Raw genomic sequence first — 24,259 nt, 5'->3', positions numbered from 1 at the left:
GGATGGAAGGGGAATTTATTCTGCAGGAACTGGTGATACTTCTCACCTGAAGGTCCTAGGTGCAATGATGGGATATTTTGTAAGAAGTGGCACCTTGATACTGCAGCAAATGCTGGTACATCAATTAATGACTCTGAAATGAAGGTTGTAAAGCAGCTGTTCTATCATCTCTGATTTAAGAATGGAGGGAACATGGTGATAACAGCGTGATAACAGCATTTGTTTGTGTGTGCTGCTGAAACAGCAATAAGCAAAACATATGTTCTGTTTCCTGCCATGATAGGCCAAAGGAAGTTGTTGACGTTTGTGGTAGATTTCAGTTCGTTATGGCTGGGGAGCATGAAACCGCTGCAGCCCTTGGGTAGGCTTAAAGTTCATTGTGACAGAAAACAAATCGAGAACCTGCTTTGCCAGAAACAAATTATTTTCTGATAACAATTATCTGTTCCTCACCTATGCAAAGCATAAAACAATTATTTGCAAGTATTCTAAACCGTCACCAACCCCAGATGCCAGTTTTCAGAGAAACTGTATGTATGTTTCATATCTTCCCCATATTTTGATTGTGACATTCTAATTGGCATTCCTGCTTTTCCCACTGTCTCCTGTCACTGTTACATTGACTGACTTTTTCAGCTTTTGTCACGCTACCGTCCAGCAGGCAGGGGACTACACATAGCTTCCTTTTGGAAGAAAAGTGAGGTTGAATTTGCTGAATAAATAAATAAGCAAAATAGGACCCGACAGACTAACAAATGTTCTGATCAATTAGTAGATAATTCCTTTTTGAAAGGTAAAACGGATTTCTTTTAGTGAATAAGGTACAAAACCCAATCCATTCATTTTTTGGTGTGATAGATTTTTATTATGGCAATCCAAGGTGCCTTCTTAGCATTCAGCAGCTACACACAAAGAAACAAAGTATGTTTTTTCTTTCTGTCTTCTCATTGTGAAAGGCCACAGCATACTGTAGCATAGCATTGACTCCAATGGTGACACCAACACACTATGGTGCTGCATTAGGGGACTTGCGCTTTCCTGTAGAGTAAAAGAGTCTGCCCAAACATCCTTGCTGATTAGGAATTTTGAACTAATTATCTCAGTCTGCTTGCTGGTTTTAAATTAACTACTCCTTTTTAAAAGAACAGTGCTGATTTCCAGTGTGAGCAGACTTTATAGCAGAAGCAATAATGGTGTTCAGACACTGAAATTTGAGTCTGTTATCCACCGATGATTACATTTTGTAGACATGAATTTGTTCGTAAAGCTCATGTCTGTGTGCTCTGTGAGGTATGTGCTGGTGATAAAGACAGAAAGCATATTCAGTGATTTCTCTCTGAAGACTTTTGTGACCAGAGGATGCAATAAATAAAGATGGTATTGTATTAAGAAAGTCACATGGATGCATCTGTCCAGAAAGCGTCCAGTTCTAACTGGCACTGTTATACCACTTGCTTTTGAGATTGTCAGCATTCTTGTTAAGGTTACACACAGCAGAAATTGTATCTTGCTTTCTGGATGCTAGAGGTGAAGTTGCATCCTCTTTCATGTTGACCTTGAACAACAGAGATATGAGAGAAATCATGAATTAAGTCAAGGATTACGAATATTATTTTGATATTTTTAGGTTTTTTTTGTAAACTTTCTGCTTTAAGAAATCATTAATAGCATAAGATCTTCCAAAGAAACAAAATTAAAGTGCATATATATTAAAGAAGGTATAAGTGTAAACAGTAGTGTCATGTATTTGCAAATGTTCTTGGCCTTGACAGTAAAGGAGGAGGAGAAATTAGTTAAGAGATGAGGTGAGGATCAACAAGATGAAGTTAAGAAAGGAAGAGTGAGCTGAGTTGATTTTGTTATGTTAGAAGTTTATCATAGTACATCCTTGGGTTGTGAAAAAAAGCCTGCAGTAGAGAGTGCAAAAGCTTTTTGTACTTGGGTGTTGAAATGTTGAAAATTGTTGTATATTTTATAATATGGATTTCATGTGAGCTTTATGATGGAGTGTGTCCAAAGTTACATTTCTGCAGCATTTCGAAGTACCTCACAGCATGGGTAGTATTGGAGCTTTAATGATACTCTTGCATCTGTGAGCTGCTTGATTTTGTGTTCTGATAATGACTCTACTTTGGTTTTAATGCTTTCTAGGGATACAGACGGCAGAATGCTCTTAGATATTTTTGATGAAAACCTTCATCCCCTTTCGGTAAGTTCATTCATCTCTTCTTCCTTTTTGTGTGAACTGCCTCTGTGTCCGCTTCGTTTTGTTTCAGCCACTTATTTGAAAGTATTTCTTCCTTAGAAATCCGAAGTGCCACCAGATTATGACAAACACGATCCAGAGCAGAAACAGATTTACCGCTTTGTTCGGACGCTGTTCAGTGCTGCTCAACTGACTGCTGAATGTGCCATTGTCACCCTGGTGAGTGTCTGCGAGATGACATCAGCTATCTAGCAGATTCAGTTTTGTTCCCAAAGCTTGCTTTGCATGATTTAATAGATGGAGGTGTTGCCAGGGGAATTTTTCTCACCATGGAGACCAAAGGAATTTCTTGATGGGAAGAGATACTGCAGTTTATTTTCATGGGAAGAGTAACTGATCAAAGAAAAGATTGGATAACGCGTGACACAAAAGCTGGGGCTTCGTCTTGCCCTCACGGAGCTATAGCATTACAGGCCACCAGGGTGGCTAATGGAAAGCACAGGTGGCAAAAGCAGTCAGGACAGGAGGGAATGTTAAAAGCAGAAATCCTTCCACTTTGGGGGGTTTACTGTGTATTGCTGTAATTCCCAACAGAGAGTCGGGGGACAGCTGTAGGTAATCTAATAGCACTAATAAGAATTGGTGGACAGATGAAGGATTTGGTTGGTGACTGAAACATGTTAGTGATGGCTCCTTTTTTTTTACTTTTGCTGTACTTGTCTTTCAGGACTGCATTGAGTGGAACAATTGTGCTCAAGGCTAAAGTTTAGCTACTTAAAAATAGCATAATACAAAAAAGGCTCAGATTTTCAGCTGGTGTGGATCAGCATAGCTATGTGGATTAAAGGAGCTAAAGTGATCTCTACCAGCTGAGAATTCCTTCATTTTCCTGAAATTTATATCCTGTCAAATCTCTTCAGCTTTCAGGCACAATTTTAGCCACAGAAATACTGCAATGAAATGTGCTTTTCACAAATACAACATGTGGTTTCATAATAGCTTTTTTGTGTAGTTTAGATAGTACAAGGTGAAATTTGAGAACATGAATTTTGAAAGCAAGACCTATTCCTTTTCTCTGTTAATCTTAGAAGCCAGGAGCAAGAAATTAGTTGTCAGGATTTTCTCCCCTTAGACAGTCAAAATGAACAGGAATCTGAGGGAAATAGGGCAAGAAACACCCCACGGTGCTCCACCCTTGCATTCTGAAGTATTGCTCTACCTAGTTAGTTGACCTACCCGTTACTTGTTTTCTGAAATGACATTTTGTCTGTCTCTTACATAACTGCTCTAAGTACTTGCCCTTCTTTTCCTTCCTGAGTGTTTTCTGCTGGAGGCAAGTTATGTTGTGTGAATCAGTATTTTCTTGTATAATTTAATTAATCTACTGTCAAATGCAGTGAAGCCTTGTTGTAATTATCTGTTATTTGATCTCAGGTTATTTGATCAATGAGGGCACTCTTTAGTAGAAAGGAAGAGGGCTTTTTTTTTTTCTTTTTTTAAATAACAGTATCTTCCTGTCTTTGCAATGCATGGAAAATTCTTAGCCACAAATCTTTACTCATGAGCATGTTTGAGTATTTCTCATTTGTAAGTATTTCCTTGCCTCTTCTGTTTCTCATGTGGCTTCCTTGTGAGGTACTGCTTTTGCTATGATTGCAATTAGATACAAATGTTTTTAACTTCTTTGTCATACTGCAGTTTCTGTACTTGTTAGCACTTGGAACTTTAAATGGCTTAGTGTTTTTTACCTAACACCGATACCTGGTATGTTGTCTTACAATCTGATTCTCCAAGTTGCCATGCAGATATTTGCAGGCAATTTGGGGTAGGTGGTCAACATTACTGTTCTGCTATTGTTACCCATGTTTTCGAGATAGTAGTAACTGCCTGACCACTCTTCCCAGAAAGCTGGAGAATTTTGCAGGTATGAAATTTTGTTCTTGTTGGTCTGTTTCCTCTGTTCTTTTAGATCCCATTTCTTTATTAGTTATCATCATCAGAAGAGGCCTCAGAGACAGATCATATTGTTTCTGAAATGTTCAGATGTAGAAATTAGTTGGCTAGAAAGCAATCAATCCCCTCTTCCCCACGGCATTTCCGATATCTTAATAGTGTTGATAGTGCTATTTATGAATCCTCCAAATGTTATTAATTGTGATATCCTGATTGGAGAAGGAAGGAACTGCACTCACTGCTGAAGCCTGTGTTTTGCCATAGTCTGGTCATGCATTAGAAAGCAACATGATACCCTGGTCTGTCACTTGTTCCTTGGGGGAGAGCTGCCAGGAGGTAGGAGGTATAACTGTGGAGATCACGATACATTCTGAACTAGATGCTACAGCTATTCTATTTCACTCTAATTATTTTTAAGCAGTCCTAACCTCCATTTTCCTTTACTACCTAGACTACCCAAATTATTAACATAAACTAAGAAGAGTAGTTGGATGCACTTGTTGTCTTCTTGTATGCCATTAGCCAGGCAGAAGGAGCAGTTAGAACTGGCTATATAGCAGTCTGTATGCAGCATAGGAGCAGGGTGAATGTGATACTCTAGACCATTAGATAAGCTATTCTCCAGCAAAAAAAAAAGTCAGCATCATATTGCCTTAAGCACTTAATTAAAATATTTCAATTAAAGTCTCGCTGTTACAGCAAAGCCAATTTATAATTAAACAAAAGATTTAATTTTCACACAGCCTTCAGAGCTGCCAAGAGGTTTCCCATATTGATAGGTGAAAAATTAAAATCTCAGGTTGAAACAATTAAATATTAATTCACGTTATTTATTTATAAAATAATACCTTGAGAATAATATTAGCTTAATAATTACTTCTGTTGCTTATTTTTGTCTTGTAAAAAAAGATTTTTCCCATTGAACAGCTGAACTGGACTCTGTGACCTGACTGGGAGAAAACCTTTGCTTTTCCCTGATGCAGAGTATTCCCATCTTTGCTAAGACTGAGAAATGCCAGTTGTCTGCAAAATCTCCTTGCTCTTACATTAGTAGATTAATTAGATAACAAAGAAAAATGTGAATAGGAACATTATCGATACCAACACAAAAACAATAGTGTTCATGTGTCAGGAGAACTGAGTATTTGCTCTTTGCTGTTCTGTTCTGCGAAAACAATACATTTTTGTTAAATAGACCTGAAGAGAATGGTCCATGTTTTCTGCTTTGTCTTCACATGACTTTGTGAGTTTTGTGCAAGTAGGTCAAGTCTAAGTCACTAGAGAAACTTCAGCATGCATAACAGTTTCAGAGAAGTTACATTTTGCATAGGTAAATACTCTATAGACTCAGCACAGACATGATGATGTCTAAATTCATTCAATACGTGATTGGAATTACTTCTGCAAAGTTCAGAGAAGAGTGTTTTGAAATGCATTGCAGAGTTCATACTGTCACTGAAGGGATTTGATATTGGGAAATTTGAAAATTGAAGTACGTAAGAGTAAATTCTCCTTATGAAAAACAGGGATTTAATTAATCCAGCCAGATGTTGCTGGTTCTTATTGTACTCTCCAGTCATTTTTTTTTTTTATTTTTTTTTTAGCAACTATGCAGAGAGAGAATATTTTTGAACTAATATTGCTGAACTATGTGATAAGAATTGTAGTATTTGAGAATAATTTTCTTTTTTGTTTATTTGGAGGGAAGGAGGAAGCCCTTAGTTGTTTCCTTTCTCTGGAATATTTTTGCTTTTAAGTGCTGATAAAGGATCACTTTTGCATGTTTTATTTAATGAAGCAAGAATGAGTTACTGGTTTAAAGAAAACATCATCACAAAAGGGGTGAACCTTTGCTCTCAGTTCCATTATTGCTTCTTACAAATATCTTCAATGCTACTTTTCAGTTACTTGCATGTTCAGAGTTTTACGACTACACTCATTATTATGTTTCAACATTTGGTCTCAAAAATGAAAATTGGATGAAACTGCAAGGATGGTGATGATTTGATGTCCTTTTCCACCAAATGGATGGTAGCAGATCTTTATAGAACATTTTAAATGCCCAGCTGGGCAATTGAAAGCACAGTTATTTCTGGAGAGTCGTGTTAGGGAAATGTAGAACATATGGCAATTTAGTGACTGGATTTAGAACCATAATTTGACTATATGGGGTCCACCATCAATTATGATTTTTTTTTTTCACATGGATCTATTTTTAGTTTCAAGGCATTGTGACATTCTGAAGTTTGCTCATTAAAAAGACATGGCAGTGTATTTACTTCTTTATGATGTTATGAAATAGAAAATGTCTTAACTTATTCTTTCCTTCTGCAACTACTAATGTAAGTTATCTAGTGAGGTTGTGAACGAGTTTAAATGAGAGTGAGGAAACCAGGTTGTTGCAAACACATGTTAATTTGTAGATTTTCAATTATGGAACTTAAAATACCGGGAACTTAGTCTTCTATGTGTCAGTATTGATTAAAGCTATTAAAGTTTTACTGGTAAAATAGAGTTTGACAGAAAGTGATAAAAAAAAAAAAAAAAAAAAGTATGAGAAAAGGTCATATTGCACTGTTGCTGCTGCCTCAAAATTCTGAATTCTTCCACAAACACTGGTGACCTTATTTGGTGATTGCCAAGACTCATACATAAAGAGAACGAGCATCTTCTGACCTCTGTGTTACACCACAGGAAACTCCAATATTTCATACAGCAGAATCACGGAACGATTTAGGTTGGAAGGAACTCTCAAGGTCTCATCTGTTCCAGCCTCTGCTCTGAGCATGGCCAGCTGAATGAGGTTGTGCAAGGACTGACCAGCTGAGTTCTGAATTTCTCTGAAGATAAAAATCACAAAACCTTCACAAATAATAAGAAAACATTACATTGTTTTATGAAATGGGGAAAAAAAATAATAAAGAATTACAGGATTTGTGGTCCTTAAACTGCGGCTCCAGTGTGGTAAGGGATTTCAGTGGGATATTGGAGGTTTATGTGAAGCAGTTCCAAAATTAAGTAACAAAGAAAAACAAAACTTTGAAAAGAATCCCATACTAAGATTTTAGTAAAACTTGAATGTGCCTTTGGATTATGAAACATTGAAATGAGTTGATTTGACACTTTCATTTTCGGCATATATCCTCCTGAGTAGGGAAGAAAGAGAAATACACCTCAAGTATTTTAACTTGACTTCCTAATTGAGAATATGGCATAATAGACAAAATATGATGTTATGTCCTCTGAGGTGGACAAAATGAAATACTGCTTCACCCTATAACTGAACTCCTCAATGCAGTCTTTAGTTTTCAGTTTCTTCAAATGAATTTACATGCTGTTAGTTGGCATGTTGTGTAACCAGCTGTCTGGTATCCAGAATCACAGGGAGGTGGGACATCCCACATATCTGGAACAGCACTGGATTCTGAGATTGTTACTATGGAAAAGACCAGGTTGGATTCACCCAACTGCACATAATTACCCCAGGGAATAGGTGTGGCTCAGCAGAGGTCCTGCTGAAGCCATATCACTGCTGCAGCGTGGATGTGCTTGCCAATCTGGTTAGCCTTGTGCCATTTTGCAGTTCTGTTTCTAGAGAAAAAAGCCTCCAGGCCTTCAGTTGGTAACGTAGGCCTAAATGGTTCTCTATCATGCTATTGAATGTCCAAATATTGGGAATGAAGATCAAAGGCATCCAGACTAACTCAGAATGGAGTAATTTCAAGTCCAGAAGATCAATTAACTCAAGATATGAGTAGAAACGCATCAGATCTATACCTCATCTGGACCTGAAATTGTTTTGGAAGCCATTTGATTACATGCCTGTGGTGCTGCATCTAAGCTAAAGAACCTCTCCAGAGTCTGAGCCAATTTGGGAATAACTTTACCTGCAGAGTGGTAACTTTATTTAATTAGAAGAAATAAATTCTCATTAATTCAGATAAATGAATTCTTAACAAAGGCAAATTGTCTAATTGATTTCACTCATGATTAAATGAGCATTTACTGCCATTACAAGCTCAAAGGTCAATCATTGCAAAATACTGGTGGAAATTTATGGGAAGCTGAAAAGTAAGAATTAAAGAATGCTTTTCTGAACTCTTAACTCTGTGCAGGTTATCTCCTGAAATGTGCGTGAGTTATTACGCTGTCTCTACTGAGGTGCAAGTGCTGTCCATGGAGAGCTGTATGGGGGCTCACAATTGCATAAAATGCATGTTTCATTTCAAACACAGTAAATTTATAATGGAGGCGTTATACTCTTTGGGTACAGAGTTTTTAATGGAAATGTATTGGTGGGCCAATGCCTGTATTTTCCAGCTCAGAACTGTGCTTTCATTTCAACTAGGAAATTAAATATGTGACAAATTAGTATTGAAGCTTTTAGTGTTGTTGGTGTTGCTTATACTTGTTCTTTGCAAACTGAGGAAATTCAGGACAGTATGTTAGTTGACTGGAACCAATGAGAGTTTCTCTTTGTGTCCCATCAGAAAACTTAATCATTTAAATACTGTTGTTATCGCTCTGCATAAATCTGAAAACACACAGTCACAGAACAGTGAATGATGATAGGTGCTGTGAAGATGGCTCTTGGAAGCTATTAAACTATTTGAGGAGAACGTGGGGTTGGATTAAGGCAGAATTAATCTGTTGTCTTTTTGGAATTCAGCTTTCAGATATTTAGAAGCGCTCAGGGAAGCGCTGCTCACCAAAGCTCACTTTGAGAAGAAGCACAGCAAAGTATGAATGATACAGAAAACTTACAGCTTCAATCTGTTTTGAGGTTTAGATGCATTCCTAAGTGTGAATCCAACTGTTAGAAGTGGGTGAAGGCAAATCATGGATTTTTTAAAAACATATTTCTTCTTGATTCTAAAATCTCTATTTATTATCAGTTCTGTTTCTGTAAAGAAATACCTGCTGAAATAATCCAGAGATGAAATGAGGCTTTTGAACTCTCTTAGTAAAAGTTTTTCATGTTGCCTTATGAGCTTTTTAATATTTCAGTGTATACATAAATTTCTACTGCCAACCTGAGTCAGGAGTTGCAATGTTCTTTTCCACAGCGGGCTTTTAAAACTCAGCTTTGTTGTGTGGCCTCATAGCAGCTGGTCATAAGGAAAATCTAGATCTTTTGCTTTTGAACATTGAGTGATATTCATCACAACACACAAATACATATTAAACCATGGAGTAAACTCAGAATCCCTGGTCTGTGATTCACACCCCATGTTTATGAAAATGAGCCCCTGTGTTTAAGATGTTAATGTGTAGACTTCATTGCGTAACTAAGGTGAATGCAAGTGGCGTTTCCATGTATCGCACTTAGCATAACAGGATCAATGTTTCCAGAGATATATATATTTTTTTTATACTTGATGTGGAGTGTGTCTGCCTGCACACAGGAAGACTCACTTGCTTCTGCCAGCAAAGCAGGTGGTGCTCTCCCACCAGCCACGCATTTGTTTGGGATTGAGCAGCAGTGACTGATCGCCCACCAGCCTTCTTCAAATGGGCTGAGAGCCACCTGGCCGTTCTCCAAAAGTCTGTACTGATTCAGCACATCTTTGCAGCAGCCAGAAGCAGCAGTCCTGAATTAATGTAGGCTACTGAGTATGCAGCAGGCTTTAACCCTCCTTCTTTGGGTTGGGAGTGGAGTTCCTTTTGTCACAGTGAGCTTTCTTGTGTGTGTAGGAAAGAGAGCTTGTCTGTGCCTTTACTGCTTTCACAAATGTACCCTACCTGGGTAGGGTAGAAGCCAATGTACGTTCCATACTTTTCTTTGCCTGAGGTTTGCTGTCTGCAGAGCCATCTGCTTCCCCCTGACCTGCAGCTAGAGCAGAGGGCTGTAAGGAGGACGGTGACTGTACCTGAGGGGTTTGGGTGAAAGTTGAAGAACTTAACTGTTAGGATATCATAAACATCATTGGAGACTAGTCCTGCACTTATGCTGAATTCTCACGCTATCTGAGGACTTCAGTAAACTTCTGCAAGTGTTTCTGCAAGATGACCTCGAAAGGTGAAATTTACGGGGCTTGCAATTACAGTAAGGGGTCAAGTTGAACATTGCTGTAAAGCAAATGAAGTTAATTTCCATTGCCCTAATTTGAGTGGTGTGGTACTGCAGCACTTCCTACTTATAAGGCTCCCTGTGTTAGTTTTGCTTTAAACAAGCATTCCACTTACCTGGGACAATTCCAGGAATTGTTAGCTCATAATTCAAGGAGCAGTTTTGCTTACTAAGTTCAACAAGTATGTTTGTATTAACAGTAAGGGGTTTACACGGGCTGCCTAAGAAGCATAGGGCAGCCTTTGGAACTGACCCATCAAGTAGTCAGGCTCTGCTGAGATGCATTTGCTGCCTTTTTACTGAGCTTTTTGTTTCTGTGGTTTTTGTATGTATTTCTGGAGCACTCCTTAAAGAAGTGTGTCTTTTGAGTCTCCAGTGCTGTTCTCACCTCACCCACTCGCACACATTTTTCTGAGTTTCCGTCTTGAATCCTTGTGTTGCAGTGACCATTTGTTTATTTCTAGGGACTTTGATGCTCTTGCCAGTCAAGTTAGTGATATTTTGCACAGGTTCCCTAGAGGGGACCTACATGACATGATGCCATATCTGATAACTGTCTGGGAATTAGAGCCGTGGTTGTTTGTATGATAGCTAATAACTACAATTGGTAGCGTGTGCTTGCCTTCCACATTATTAGTTGGCATTTTATTTATGTTATTATTTTAATAATTTATTTAAACTCTCATTTGAATTCATTCAGATGTACAAATATGTTAGCAATAAATACGGTTAGAAAATTAACAGTTTTGTTTCTGCTTTGTGGTCAGAAAGCAGAGGTCAACTAAAACATGAATTTACCATATCCAGTCTTGATCTTGGCATACATGTATCCATTAAACCTACAGCTTTTATGAAAGAACTTTCTTTAGATCAGATTATTGTTTTGAAACTGCTGTAATGGGTTATGATGTGGAATACTGATAGCAAAATTGCAAAATTACAAAACCATGACATGGGTTTATTAGAATAGTTTTCTTAATATTTTTCTGCTATTAAGTAGAAATGAAAAAGTCTTGATTTTCACGTGTTTCCACAGGTATATCTTGAAAGACTTCTAACTTATGCAGAGATAGATATTTGTCCAGCAAACTGGAAGCGAATTGTACTGGGTGCTATTCTGCTGGCGTCTAAAGTGTGGGATGATCAGGCTGTTTGGAATGTGGATTACTGCCAGATCCTGAAAGATATCACAGTTGAAGACATGTGAGTCCAGTGTGTTCGTCTTTGTCCATGGTCTGTGTGTGTGAGGGGGGAAGTTATAAATGTTATAAAGGTTGTGTGTCTGCATTGTATCTAGATCTGGTGGATGCTGATATATGTGGCACGAGGTCCACTGGACAGTTATGTACATAGTTTTGTTGTTGTTTATGTTAAACTGTATTTTACTGCTGGATGTTCACACTCAGTGAACTTGCAGAACATTGAAAGTCATGACTTGACGGAAAAAAAAAGCCACACACAAAAAGACATAAGATGAGCCCGCTTATCTTCAGTTCAGCTACCTTTACAGTAATGTCAGTTCTCTGCACAGACAGTAGAACAATGTGTAACACAAGAAGATTTGTTCTGATTATGAAAACTTGTAGACAGCCACGCACTTACAGCTGCCACTACTCAACCATTAAATGATCACTCACATATTTCTGTCATTATTCAAATACTCTTTTTTCCATATCCTGCTGAATTTGTTTGCAAGGTTAATATAAGTATATATTTTAACTTGCAAAGAGAAAATTCATTTCGATAACTTTCCCTTCTTTTATTTTTACACAATGGCATTCTTCAGAAATGTATTATGGTGGCACATACAGAGTTGCAGTATGTGGCTAGATACTTCCCAGTCGTTTTAAAAGTATATTGGAACAGAAATAAAAGGTACAGTGATAAGAGTAAATATACTTAAGATCTCAGTGGTTACAAATACTAAAATGAATGTTTATTCCATTAAATAATCAAGTACTCGTGGTTGGTTGGTTAGTTGGTATTACCTGTATTTGGTGAAGTGCCTGAATTTCATAACATTCAGGGCCGAGTCACATACCGTGCACCAGCTCACAGTTGTTCTTATCTGAGTTAATGTGCACAAGAGAATGGTGATAGAATGGCAGAAGCTGGAATTATGGTGCTGGGATCACATTTGTGAGGCCACATTCCTAAACAGGTCACAGAGTAGTGCATTCAGAGAGTGATAGTGTGAATCTACACCTACACTCCCATTTTCATAAGCACTAGTGACAGTAGAATGATTAAAGAGATGGTTTTAGTACAGTACCTCTGTGTTTCTAAGCTCTTTTAAACAGGGAGAGGTGTTTCTAATAAAAAATATGTAGACCTGTTTCTACTTTAACTCAGTTACATCATAATTGTAGTCACTGAAATGCATTTACTGTGGCAGAATACTATTTATATTTATTTACATTTCTGTTTGTTTTGTGTTTATGTTGTGGCTACACTCTGTTAAGTGGAGAGAAAAGAAGGGGGAAGTAAACAAGAAAAAAATGTTTATTTAGACAGTGTAGTTTTTGAATCTGTTTGCACTCTCAATGCAGTGAAGATGAAGCATTTCTGCTACAGCTGCTCTAAATCAAAGCTACTAAGAATCTACTTTATAGCTAGTCTAAAAATGATCTGTAAGGAAAGGGTTCAAAGCTGGGAGACAGCTGACTGCTTAAAATGCAGCATGTCATACACTTCTAGGTAAGATGCTTAGAAACTGAATAGCTCTCATTTCTTGTATATTGGAAAAGTTATCTCTAGATTTGCACTAACAAATAGTTTGTAATAAGATCTTTACTTCCTGCACAAGAGTAAGAAACATAAACCCTTCATTGCTACGGTGTGCTGTGGATAAGCCTCATTATTTTTGGGGAAAACTGTCATTTCAAACCAGACATCAGAAATGTACATAATAGCATTTCAGTTTCTGTGGCATACAGAACAATTTGGTAATGCTTTCTTGACTATTTGCGTACTTCGTGAATAAGGTTCTTTTTCCATTAACTCCTTCTTCAATGCAAATCTCAGCACTTGTACAGTGTGTTTGAAGGTGAAATACTGGGTAAAGTAGAGCTTTGAACAGGTTGAAGCAAATGCTGGCAGGTTTGACTGTGCGATATGACGGTATTAATCAAGTATGGTTATAAATACAAGCTTTGAAATTGCTGAATCTCAGGGCATTTTTGGAAGGCAGGTTAAGGGACATACTGAGATTATATGAGAGGGAATGGACCAAAAAAAAAGAGTTTTGCTTTTGACAAACACACATGGTGATGCTGCTGTTAGAAGTTGCACATTAGCAGGATAAAAGCATGACTCCAATGGCAGACCTGGTCTCATGTGCTACCACCAGCCCTCTTTCTTGTAGAGAGCTCAATGCCCTCTAAACAGGCCAGTGATGAGTCCTTGTCCTTAAAGTTAGAAACACAGAGTCTTTAAAACAGAGGACAGAGCCAGCAGCCTTTAGGGAGCACAGGCTCTCTTTCAGTATGGAACTTGATGGTCTGTTTTGTGAGCTTTGTGTTTGGAGCTCCTTGCGAATGCTTCCCAATGCGAAGAGTTGGGTGCTTGTTGATCTAAGGATGTTTCTCTTCCAACTGCCAGTTTTTCCAAACATTTCCTTCCTCCTATCTCTGACGTGATGATTATCACTATTTATTTACAGTTGTCATGTGACTTGGTCTGTACCAAGTGAGGGCTTTCATTATTTATATTAATAAGGCAAGGAAAACTCTACACCTAAATCTTAAACTAATGTCAATCATTAAGCATGAACTTATCTTACAGAACATCATACATAATTTTCTGAGCTTTAGGAATCATCATACTCTTCTGCAAAATTTACTCTATTTGTTGTTTCTGGTATCTTGAAATCATTATTTTAAGTATATCAAGTGCCCCAATGTATGTATTGTGTAGGATATTTAGTTACTATAGGGCTGCTCCTATCCATTCTTTTGAAAAACATATTTTTTGAGGTACTGAAGGTGAATTTTTCTTGCAAATAGTAGAGAAAAATTGCTGTATTCAGCTCATAAGCCCAGACAAATGGTACGCTGAAGAAATCAGATTTCCCATGTCTAGTTTTAAGTGATTTATTATGAAAGCCAAGAGAGAATAAACAACTTGTCCAGTCATTTGTATGTTAGGATAATTTGCAACATCTCTGAGAGCTGTCTGACAAATTTAGGGCATGTCTGTACTTTGTGTTGGCATAGCTGTGTCTGCAGATCCACCTAGTGGAGGCACGGCAGAAACTACAAGAACTTCATTTCCCTGGCTTTAGTCTTCTCCTAGCTTTGCTCGCTTAACTAAAGGGTCTCTTCTGCTGGCAAAAGTTTGGGTTTAGGTTTGATTAGCACAGCAGTAGCAGCTGCAAGGTGCAGCAACTTTAATATTCCTCACCAGAGCGTGTATGCTCATAGAACTTGGTAGACTAGTTCAAAATTTAGACTTGGATAATTGCATCTGTCAGGAATGCGAAATGAACTTGGTTACTAGCATTTGCAATTTAAAGTAAATTACATTCAGGATGCACAGGCTGAAAAATGTTTTCACATTTATCTTCTCTCTACAGGAATGAGCTGGAACGCCAGTTTCTGGAGCTGTTGCAGTTCAATATTAATGTTCCCTCCAGTGTTTATGCCAAGTATTATTTTGATTTGCGCTCTCTGGCAGAAGCAAATAACCTGAGTTTTCCTTTGGAGCCCCTCAGCAGGGATAGGGCGTATAAACTTGAGGTAAGACAGTAGTTTTTTATATTGCCCAGAGATGAATCTATATAATCATTTGGAGTTGTTGGAGTATTTCTCCCTTCCCAACCCATCTCTTCCCATATATTTCCACGTAATGTTAGAAAGTGCCCAGTATCCATAACTGAGTTGTTTTTTTTTTGTTTGTTTGTTGGTTTTACCTTGTGCTTTAGGTGTTCATGGGTATGGAAACAACTTTCTGGCCCAGTTTACTTCATATTTTGCCTTGCTTTCCATTTCTTTCCATTCTAATTTCACATGAATCCAATTCTGCTGTCTCAGCAGTGTTATTCTCAGTAATGAGACAGGAATGAGCACACATCATTACTGGGGGAATACTTAGAAGACCTGAATGCACCATGTGCATAAAACCACTATGTCAGATGTACCTGTGAAATTCAGGTCATTATGAATTCCTGAATTGGAGTGTCTTATTCTATTTCTAAATATTCCCTCCAAATTTCTCAGATAGCTCTAATAAGAAGATAAGTTAATTCTGTATATGAAGTGAGGTGTAAATTTGCATCAGATTTTATTTGTTAAAGAGTCACAGTAATAAAACATAAAAAATCATTGTGATTGACATCAGAAGTGGTGTGCTGAGTTATTAGATGCTAGATCTTGATAATTACCACCATCACATGCATTTGTAATTAAGTATATTACTTTTGGAAGAGAATTTAGCACACAGATTTTCTCAAACCTGTCTGAGTTAGAAGTGAAGGTAATGAAGACAACTCCTGAAACCTTAGAAGAAAATAGCAGTAAATATTAAGAGAATACTGGTCATTATTCTGGACTAACTAACTTTGAAGTGCCGCTCTGCTACACAGAAGGCTCGAATCCCGGGGGTTGGACTCGATGATCTCTAAGGTCCCTTCCAACCCGCACGAGACTGTGATACTATGATACTATGATAAAGAGAATGCATATTTAAAAAGAACTAATGGAATATTTTTGAATTAAGTCCACGCAACTAAAAACTCTGCTAAGGTGAGTTGGTTTGTACTTTTAGCACAAGGCAGCTCTGAAATAAGCTTGCTAGCCAAGGGGGATGGCTGTAGGTAAGAGGAAGAGTCTCTGCTGTGAGACTTCACCTGGTGCCAGCTCCTTACCTCTCTTCTGTGGCCAGAAGGAAGGGAACGTGGTGGGAACTGCCTTGTTCCCTGGTGATATTGGATGTATTTCATGTACCCTTGAAAGAGCTGACAGCGTAATGTATAGCCTAATTCCTTGAGCACAGCTCAGTGTAGCTTGCCAGGAGTTATCAGAATGCATCTGCAACAATTTTCAAAGTCTATCATGCACTTTTCAGTCCAGAGTTCTCTATTTCTGGAACTGAGACAAAAGCTGCAGTCTGTGATCAAAGGTTACAGACTGATAGCAAATGTACGTGTGCACTGAAATGATTTGCCATGTCTAGTAAATTGAAAAGACTTTGCTTAGTTCTGAGATTTCAGGCAACTTATTTACTGGCAATTGACATGTTTGCATTTTACAGTCATGTTCAGTATCTGAAGCAGGAACATTAGATCTCTCATGGCAGAATCTGTGTTGCTATTTTTGTAAATACCAATAAGTTGACCTACCAGTGACAAAAAACACACCAAAAGAGTCCCAAGGACGAGGCTAGTGATCGCTGTTCCTTGTCAAATGGAAATGCTGGACAAGATCCATCAAATTGGATATGCCAAGAGAGGTTATAACACTTTAAAACTGATAGTTCTGTCTGGAGCTTTTGTAGGGGATGTTTTTTTTTGTTTAATGTTCCCACAACTGATACGAAGAAGCAGCTTTGTCTTTTCAATGATAAAGTGAATGCAGTGTGGCCTGAAAGCATCCTGAGTTTGTTGTACCAGTCTACCTAGCAGTCAGGAAATATTTTCATGACCTTCTTTCCTGCGCCCCTCTCCTCATCCCTTCCAGACACACACACACATAGTATGAAATCTTTCAAGTTAAAAACAGCAAATAACATTTCATTAAATCAGCCAGCCAGTGCTCCTTGTTCAGAACAGCATATTTTGTACTGTGTTTTCTCCTTCCTTCTAATTGTATCCAATGCAAGGCTTCTGTTTCTTCTCCCGAGAAATTAGTTTCTAACATGGGAGATTCTTCTGCCAAGAAGATTGTCAGATATCCAGCCTCAAGCCACTATGTTGTAATTTCCTACTCTTGCACCTGGCTTTTCTCCCATGTACTGTACTAGATATGAGTCAGATTCTGCTCTTCTGATAAGTCCACAAAACGTACCTACCCTATTTCTGCTTGTGATCTTGGCACTTTGCTCATTTCCAGACTAGATTTTGTAAGAGCAGTTTTTAGTGCACTCTCAGTTGAATGGACTGTGTGTTGTCTCAGCTTTTTATTATTAGGATAGTGCTTGAGAAAGAACTCTTTCAACTACTGTGTGCTGTATGTTCTTGACCCTAAAAAGGTACTATTCTGTAGATCAATCAGACTAAAAAGAGGAGAGAAAATTGTAAGAAATGGGCTGAGAAGTGTCATTCTACCCTCCAGCTTCCCACTCTCACAGTGACTGATGGCAGACCTGCATGTCCTGTGTGCTAAGAACCTTGTAGCTAAAAAGCAAAACTTCCTTGACTTCTTTTGTCTGTCCTGACCTGACGATTCTTCTTTCCATTCTCCATGCAGTCAGGAGAACCCCCATCATCACAGCTTTCAGACATCTGTTTGTTTTTTTTTTACATATTCCAACCAGACTTATTTCTGCCTCTCTACATTCTCTCTGGTTTGCCCATTTTGGAGTGTACCACAGCACTCAAGGCTGAGTGCATTCGTGCATTTCCAATGGTGAATCTATAGCCAGCACTCCAGCAGTGTGCATGCAGCCAAAATGTATCCTCTGTTGCCATTCCCCCCATCTCCTCATCCCCCCCAACTCTTACCAGTGATAAAAATCTCCTTCAGAGCTATGCAGAGTATCTCACAGAGGGAACAAAATTCCACATAATTGATTGCTGTTGCTGGTTTTAATAATACTTTGTTTTAATTTCACGGGAGAAAAGAAAGACACCTTGCAACAGGCAGAAATTAGTTTCCTCTGGTGTTAAAAGTAATAGATACATCAGATGACAGAGAGGTGTTGTAACCTACATACATTTATCTTAACTGACAGACAAAGTAAGTAATTACAGTTTTCCACTTTTGTCATGTTTTCCCCTATGTTACAAGACACTTCAGTGACTTTTCAAAGACTTCGTGAATTTTCAAATAGGCTTCAACTGTCTATTTTGTAAATTATTTGCAAATGAACTGGCACCATTAGGTACAGGATTGCTTTAAACTGCAGTCAGTGTTTTACATCCATATGAATAATCACCAAGGATCGGAGCTGCCAAATATTGAGTACCACTTCCAAGCCAAATTTTGTTTTCTCTGAGCGAGTGCCAGAACAGGAATATTTTCCTATTTTACATGTAGTTTTGTAGTGATTTTTATAGTGATTACTATTTCTATTTAATACCTAAAATAAAAGACTGGTTTGGCAGCCAAAAGAAGCTGACCTCCAGCTCTGCAAACCTCATGTCCCTGCACGTTATTTTATGATTCAGTTCTTTTCATCCATTGGATTTTAAATCCAATTGAATTGCATAAACTTTCCTAGTTCATTGAGTTTCTTGTTAAATTATATAAAATATTATTGAGCAGTTTTAAGTGAGTTAAGTAATGGGCTACAAAGCAAGAAGAATAGTTGTGTTATTTTACTCTGTTTTCTTCATGTGCACTAAAAAAGCAAACTTTTCAAGAATGGCTATAGCAAAAGGAAATTCAGTTTCCAACTACAAAATAGCAGCTGGTTTCTTGGTGGTTTTTGTTTGCTTGCTTGCTTGTTTGTTTTAATTTAATTTAGTCATGTTTTGTGGCTGACTTACCCATAGAATTAGATGAGCTTGTTCCCAGGGCAGGAGCTGTGTGTTTCTGCCATACCTGCCACTGATCTTTGCTGGACAGTTGGGACGTTAGGACTCTTTTGACTTGCTGAGCTGTTGAAGTAAAGGTTAAGAAAAAGCATGATGCATGGTGGAGTCAGACTGTGTATTTATATTGCCTTCTTTTATAATCAAACACTTGTGGTGTTTTTATTTGTGCAGTGCTTTTTGTTAAACATCCCTTCTTAAGACACCACTTAAAAGCATTCCAGAGTAAATGGAAATACTGTTTTAGTTCATCTCATTTTCTGAGTTGACCTTGAACGCTCCTTGGGATGACCTTTCTCTGCAGCTCTGTGTGTTTAAATGCCAGATTTAACATCTTCACTGATGCAAACCATAGCCTGTCCTAACCATATGAATGCTTACAGGGTTGAGATATAAAAGGCACGTAATAAAGGTTTGTTTTAAACTTGGCTAAAAGCAGTACAAACATAAAACGTTAGCCTCAATGTCAGTAAGTCTCAGTAATCTTTGTCTCTTTCTTCAAAAGATATTCTCATGACATTTCTGTGTATTTTTAATGCAAATAAAATTATCCTGATTCTGAGAGACGCTTCATTTTAGCAGCCCTTAAGACAGCAGCTTGCATAAAAATCACCATCTCCTGCAGGTTCTTTGGAAATGCAGGCAAACATCAGCCCTATTAGCAAAGCAGGGCAAGTCCTGTGACAGGCTGCTCATCTCTAAAGGAAATCCAAAACAAGGAAATACAAACCATCCTCTTTCTGAACTGTCCAAATATAATTTCTATGAAGATCTCTACATTTTGTTGCCAAGTGAAGTGCTCTATATGGGTTACTCTCCAACTGTCTTGATTGGGTTTGCCACAGTTAGGCAGTAAAGACTTGGAAAATGCTTGCTGAGTCCTTCAAAAGTGAGTATGGTGGGCAGTATAGTGGAAATGTGTTGATTACCATAAGGATAATGAAACAAGTAAGATTTGGGGACAAGTTCTTCATATGTTTGGTTTAATTAAATGCCAGTTTATAATATTGTCTATATGCAAAAATCTACCTTTAACAGCTGTGGGCAGTGCAATTGAGGTCTCTTCCTTCTTTCGCGTTACAGGCCATTTCCCGCTTGTGTGAAGATAAATACAAGGACTTCAGGAAATCTGCCAAGAAACGGTCAGTCAGTGCTGACAATCTGACTGTGGTTAGATGGTCTCCTGCTATTATCTCCTAACAGAGGAGACTGGAATATTCCTACGGACGTACTGTTTCATCCATCCAGATGTTTGTTTCTTTTTTTTTTGGGGGGGGGGAGAAAAAGACTTCTGATTTATTATTTTTTTTTTAATTTTTAAATCTGTCAAGCTGCCTTTACAGTGCCTCCCCATTGTGTAGCACATGAGTAAAGTACCTGGCAGGAGCTGAAGTGGAGAAGCTGGTGTTTGGGAGAGAAGATGGGCGACAATTTCTTTCTCACTTTCAGTAACAGCTTTACTCTTTCTACGAGGAAACAGCAAATCGGGTGCTTGGAAGAAGAAACAAAAATGTAGTAGAGGCAGAAAAACTGTTTCAGAACTGTGCCATTTTTCAACGTGCTGTGCTTTTGAAGAGAAACGGCGGCATGAAAATGAGCCGTGTAGTCAGATGGCTGTGCACTAGAGGAGTGACGTTGGGAGAGTTCCATCTTCAAGGTTTCTCTTAATATCTTTCTAAATTTTTATTTTTCCATTCCTCATTGCTGCTTCCCAGGAAAAATTCTTCCCCTTGCACAGCAGCAAATACCAAGTCTGTATTTACAGTAGCACAAGCCCCTGAATAAATAGTGTTGTTTTTTTTTTTCCACTGCACTTTTCTCTGTAAGCTGTTATTAGCATTATTCTTCATAATTATTATGCATACGTTATATTTCTCTTATGCCTTCTGTTGTATTTCAAAAGAGAGAACTTGACCATAGTGCTGAACCAAAAGTGTGTACAGGGATCAGAAGATCGTTTGTAATTTCATGATGTGTTTTATTTATAGTATACTTGCGTGCGTGTGCCTTCCTAAGTTCTCTGAATCAATTATTTTTCCTCGATACAAAGATACAGTTGTTAAAGTGTTCAGATGATGGTAGTTAAAAGACTTGGGCCAAATCTATGAAATTTGCAACAGGTCTTGTGATCCTTTTTGCAGATTTTCTTAGCATTAGAAGTTTAGCAGAATTCATTTAGAGACAGATTTCCGTTGTATGGCCCGAATAGTTCATTCCTTCACCTCCGGGTCCATTGTTGCAAGCAATATTATCAATTTGTATGTGTTTACTTTAAAACAAAGTAAGTCTGTTTGTATAAAGAAAATAATGTTAAAAGTTCCACTGAGAAGGCCTGTAGAAGAGCAGAATTACGTATATTAACAAGGTACTTCTCACAAGTAGGTTTGGTTTTGAAGCTGAAATCTAAACCCTCCTATTTTTTCAGTGTAGGCACTTACAGAAATTAAAAATAACCAAACCGTGAACATAATTTTCAACTCTAATTATTAAGCTGTTCTGTTGTTCTTAGTAGTTCCTTCCTACTGTGGCTGTTGCCCCCTTGGGATTTATAAGAAGCTTTTATTGAAGATAATTTGTCAATATATGCATATTCATTTCATAGTGCCCAAGGGTGATTATTTCTCTTTTATTTTATTTTATTTTTTTATTATTTTTTGTGCACGGTTTAGAAAGGTGTGGATGAAATTTCTCAGTTCCCTGAAATCCTTTATTTGTGACTGTCACTGAAACGGGTGGCAGCAGACTTCCCTGATATATGCACTACTGTGGTAAACTGTAAAGATTCCATATTTGCTTTTATTAAGCCCTATGGGCTTGTAGCAAACCTAGGGGCCCAGAGAAGCACGCTTCACTTCAGTGCAGGGCAGGTCAGATGCCTCCAGGTGGAGAGGCACTGGCAGGATTGAAGTAGTGATACCAAGCAGTTTCTGTTAACCTTCTAATGTGATCTGTGTGGTTTGTGACATGAAGGTTTTGACCGTAAATTCGCCTGATGTCCTTTGGACCTTGAAAATATATGATTCTCATCGTTGTTGTGCCAATACTTCAGAACTGTGAGTCTCCAAGTCCATTTTTCCCTTGAACATGGAATGTAAGGAAAGTATAATGATACGAATGCCAATCAAAGCATTTGAAACCTCTTTACAGATGATATCAAAAGGAACATTTTCAAAGCATTTGAAACTCATCCTTTCTAAGCATAAATTTAGGCTTTAAAATATGTAAAATATTTTGATTTATCAACATTTTGCTAAACTATTTTCCATTTAACTTGATATCAGGTATATTGGTTTTATCCATTTCTGGGCGATAGAGATATGAACTTTGGATGATGTAAAGATCTCAATGCATCTTCTATAATTTTTGTGAAGTTTATTAAACTACTTTAAAGATTGTATAGTCTATTTATTGTATGTATGTACATACAGTCTGATACTTTAAAAAGTGGATTCCGTAAAACCTGGCTCAGTCTTGTTTAGACTATTGAATATCGTTTTAGCCTTGTGCACTGGACTCTACCTCTGTATAGGAGAATTTTCCATATTCTTAATTAGTCCTGATTCTGTGATTAACTTGGTTATGTTTCTTGCACTAAGAATTAAAAAAAAAAAATCTGCTGTAAGTGTGGATTTTTTCTTTAAGTTTTACCATATGAATCCTCTGCACTTAAATGGATGTTTCTTTCCCTCATTGTTATAAAGGGATTCTTTGCTTTTCCTTCTGGTTTGTTCCAAGTTTGCCAAAAAGACAGCAGCCAGTACCTGTCAGGAAATCTGAATAAGTGTCTTTGGTTTGCAAGGTATTCTATACCATGTAATTAAAAAATGAATTATTATTTAGGATTATGTTGTGTTTAGTGGAGTTTTTTTAAGCGTTACAATATGGAAAATGCCATTGCAAGATTAGAGTCACCCAAGGTTTGAGAAGGGGGGTGAACCAGACAGCATTTTCATTGACAGCACAAGTAAAGTGTGGTTTTCCTTTCAGAACCCAAAACAAAATTTGCTGTAAATATTTTCTGGATGAAGGTTTTCACTATTGCTTTGGTCACCTGCTCAGAAACAAAAAGGTGTAGGTGATGTAATAAACCTGTCCCTCCACATGTCATTGTCTTAATGAATTATTTTCCTGTGTTGAGCCTGTGGGGCATTGGGTTTGTTGCTTATGCATTGACAACTGGATAAATACTTAAAGAAGGTTTCTTGTAAGACTTTTTATTCATGCACCCCTCTGCAGACCGGAGATGTTTCCCTGATTCCTCTCTGCATCTGAAGACTTGTTTCTATTTCATTTCATGTTTATTTTTTTCTTGTCAGCTTTGTACTTCATTCCCACGGATGCTTTTGGGACTGAGAATGTTGGAGTGATAAAGTGCAGAAAAAAGTAAAATGACAAAAAACATTTTCCCCTTTGATAAGCCCTATCAGTCTTTTGAATGATGCACATTTGATGATGCAAAATCCAATAGCAGTATAATGGGGTCCTTTTCAACAACTATATGTATATTTTAATTTGCTTTTCAGTCTTTTTGTGAGAGAGAGGAAAAGACCAGCATGTATAGCTCCATTTACCTTATAGTACTTAGCTGAGTTTATCTCGTAAACGCTTGATGAGAGACCTGCTTAAGTGTTTCTGAAGTCTTAGTTCAAGCTTTGTTTTTTAACACCTCTTTTTTCTGTTTCCCAGCTTCGTTAACACAGCAAACCTTAGATACAAACTAAAGATTAGAAGGAGCTGAAGTCTCATCAGAAAAGGGTGACAGTGTATTGGTGGCAGATGACAAAGTGACATCTGGGAGTGTTGGCTATATGTAAAAATAGCAGTCTGTGGGAGGGGACGGAGGAATTGAAATGACAGAACAGAAAAAAAAACACAAAGCTTTAGCAGCTGAAGCAACGAATTATTTACAGCCATCCTTTGCTGATAATGAGCACTGCGTTTTCCTTTGACATGTTGGAATTACTAATTGGAGCGCTGCACATCCGTTGCAGACTATGTAGTGCTCTGCTGTTCTGTGGTATATTTAAAGAATTTACTCAACCTGGCTTTTAGCTCTTTTTCACTACTGTTTCAAACACACTTCTGTAATCTGACTTTTATCTTTTTGATTTGAATCCATAGTTCTTGAAAACATCTGCCTACCTCTGCACTGGAGTGTCCGTTTAGTATCTCTGACACGTTCTGAGTTCTGAGAAGACAACACAAGTTCGAACAGTTATCTCTGTGATTGTGACCTAGATCTATAAAGAAATGTTAGTAGCTACGCCTCAAGTGTGCAGCAAATATCTTTCTTCTGTTTGCTTTTTCTTCTCGCCAACTGAAATGCATCTTGAGAAAACTG

General features: G+C 37.8%; 1 protein-coding gene across 3 annotated transcripts in view; it reads left to right on the top strand.

Annotated features, from left to right (window-relative positions):
* Positions 1 to 23,020, top strand: part of CCNY (cyclin Y) — a 109,415-nt gene extending 86,395 nt beyond the window's left edge. For all 3 annotated transcript variants that reach the window (XM_015853102.2, XM_015853103.2, XM_015853104.1), the window contains 5 exons: positions 2,152 to 2,209; positions 2,306 to 2,425; positions 11,266 to 11,432; positions 14,803 to 14,965; positions 20,002 to 23,020. In XM_015853102.2, the coding sequence (XP_015708588.1) occupies positions 2,152 to 2,209; positions 2,306 to 2,425; positions 11,266 to 11,432; positions 14,803 to 14,965; positions 20,002 to 20,118 (625 nt within the window). In that variant the 3' untranslated portion in view covers positions 20,119 to 23,020. The remainder of the gene's footprint in view (positions 1 to 2,151; positions 2,210 to 2,305; positions 2,426 to 11,265; positions 11,433 to 14,802; positions 14,966 to 20,001) is intronic.
* Positions 23,021 to 24,259: the final 1,239 nt, after the last annotated feature.

Source organism: Coturnix japonica, chromosome 2 (genome assembly GCF_001577835.2).
Source record: "Coturnix japonica isolate 7356 chromosome 2, Coturnix japonica 2.1, whole genome shotgun sequence".
In the NCBI taxonomy this organism is placed as follows: domain Eukaryota; kingdom Metazoa; phylum Chordata; class Aves; order Galliformes; family Phasianidae; genus Coturnix; species Coturnix japonica.
This window is presented reverse-complemented; position numbering and strand designations above follow the sequence as displayed.